The sequence below is a fragment of the Triticum urartu genome, chromosome 6A (genome assembly GCF_056163025.1).
Source record: "Triticum urartu cultivar PI428250 chromosome 6A, HENAU_Tu73, whole genome shotgun sequence".
NCBI classification, from domain to species: Eukaryota; Viridiplantae; Streptophyta; class Magnoliopsida; order Poales; family Poaceae; genus Triticum; species Triticum urartu.
In genome coordinates, this window is record NC_141878.1 from 508,380,207 (window position 1) to 508,381,917 (window position 1,711).

General features: G+C 49.2%; 1 protein-coding gene across 1 annotated transcript; it reads left to right on the forward strand.

The window, feature by feature from the left end:
• Nucleotides 1–598: 598 nt before the first annotated feature.
• LOC147965955 (RING-H2 finger protein ATL60-like) lies at nucleotides 599–1,305 on the forward strand. The gene has a single exon (XM_087527011.1). The coding sequence runs from the start codon at nucleotides 683–685 to the stop codon at nucleotides 1,061–1,063; it is 381 nt and encodes a 126-aa protein (XP_087383137.1). The 5' UTR covers nucleotides 599–682; the 3' UTR covers nucleotides 1,064–1,305.
• The last annotated feature ends 406 nt before the right edge of the window (nucleotides 1,306–1,711 follow it).

Genomic DNA, 1,711 nt, shown 5'->3' on the forward strand with positions numbered 1-1,711 from the left:
GAATATGCTTCTTGATTCAGAAACTTAGAAAGTTAACTACTCCAAAGGCAAGTCACAATAAGGACCCTCTTGTGTAGGAGGCTCGACCATACACTTGCACTAAATTAAAACTGTTATCTGTAAACTTTCAGCGTCACGAACAGGCCATGAACACCGCATAACGTAAGCTAGTAAGCACTACATGCAACTAGGCTGCAAAACCAGGGGCATCGTAAGGCTTTGTATTGACAAGGTACTTAGTAAAATAAACCATGTTTTTTAAGGATCAATGTTTATTTATACAGGAAGGGGTGCCTAATTAAGCGTCTACTCTATAAAAATAAGTGTTAGTGCTTAAGAAAAAACTGATTTATTTTTCTAAACACTCTACTAAGCAATTTGCATAGTACAAGGCCTAACAAGCTAGCCAGATATATACACTGCCTATGAAACCGGACATGGATTTATTATCATATGGAGTATATCCTAGTATTAGTGACGAACTGACTATGTGGTATGGCATCATGAACTTGAAGTCGCATGTCGCAACTTGTCTAACCTGTAGCGCTTGGCCAATAACACGCCTCACTGGAAAGTCAGAGCTCGCTCGGAAGTTTTCTGATATTTAGTCAGCGGCTTTGCTGCGCTAGTTTTTGTACCTCACAAGCGTACGGCACCTCCAGAGCCAAAGCATTCAGCGCCCATGGTGCTCTCCACCATCCTGCTCGCGGCAGGCATCACGCTGATGCTCGTCATGCACATCCTCGTGGTCCTCTGGGTGCTGAGGCGGGGCATCACCGCCCGCGTCGCCGAGCACGCGGAGGAAGACGCAGGCCTTACCGCCGAAGAGCTCGGCGAGCTGCCATGCCACGACTTCAAAGAAGGTGGCGCCGGCGAGTGCGCGGTGTGCCTGGAGGCGTTCATGGCCGGCGACCGTTGCATGGTGCTGCCGCGGTGCGAGCACGGGTTCCACGCCGAGTGCGTCGGCTCGTGGCTGCGCAAGAGCCGCCTGTGCCCCATCTGCCGGGCCGAGGTGGCCGGCGCGCTGGCCGCCGAGGTCGTCGTGGAGGTCGCTGCTGCCTGATGGCCGTCGTTGGGTAGTTGGAATTGGATGCAGTGTTCGCAGGTGTTTGGTAGGTTCTCTTCTGTTAAATGAGGGGTAAAAGTAAAACAGCGTTTCTGCATTTGTGATGTATATATGGCCATCGTGTTTTTTTTATAACCATATTTTTTTTGAATCCAGGCAAAAGATTTGTAGTTTTTATTAGTTAAGAAGCGAGTATTGTTACAGAGATGCCGTGAAACGGCAAAAGCTTAAACGGATTACTTTCGTGACATTACATTGCTCAATTGCTTGGCACCCGCAACAGCCTAAATAGACATTTCTTCTTTGATGATCCGCGTGACAATCGCCACCGGTGCCGCTTTGCTCTTGGATACGCGCGTATCCTGTTTTTTCCAAAGTTCTCACCCCACAAGGAGTAGCAGAGAAGATAAGGCCTTAACCTGTAGGGCGTTGCTCGAAAGTACCTCATTCCACCAAGATTTAACAGTGCTGAATTTGTGCCAACTAGCCATGGGAATAGCAAGCCCGAGCCAGGAGAACACCTCATCCCAAACCTGGAGCGAGAACCTACACTTGAAAATGATGTGGGCCGCCGATTCTTGCATCTGATTGCAAAGCGGGCACCGGTCACAGTTTGGCCATCCTCATCGTTGCAGCCTTTCCGTG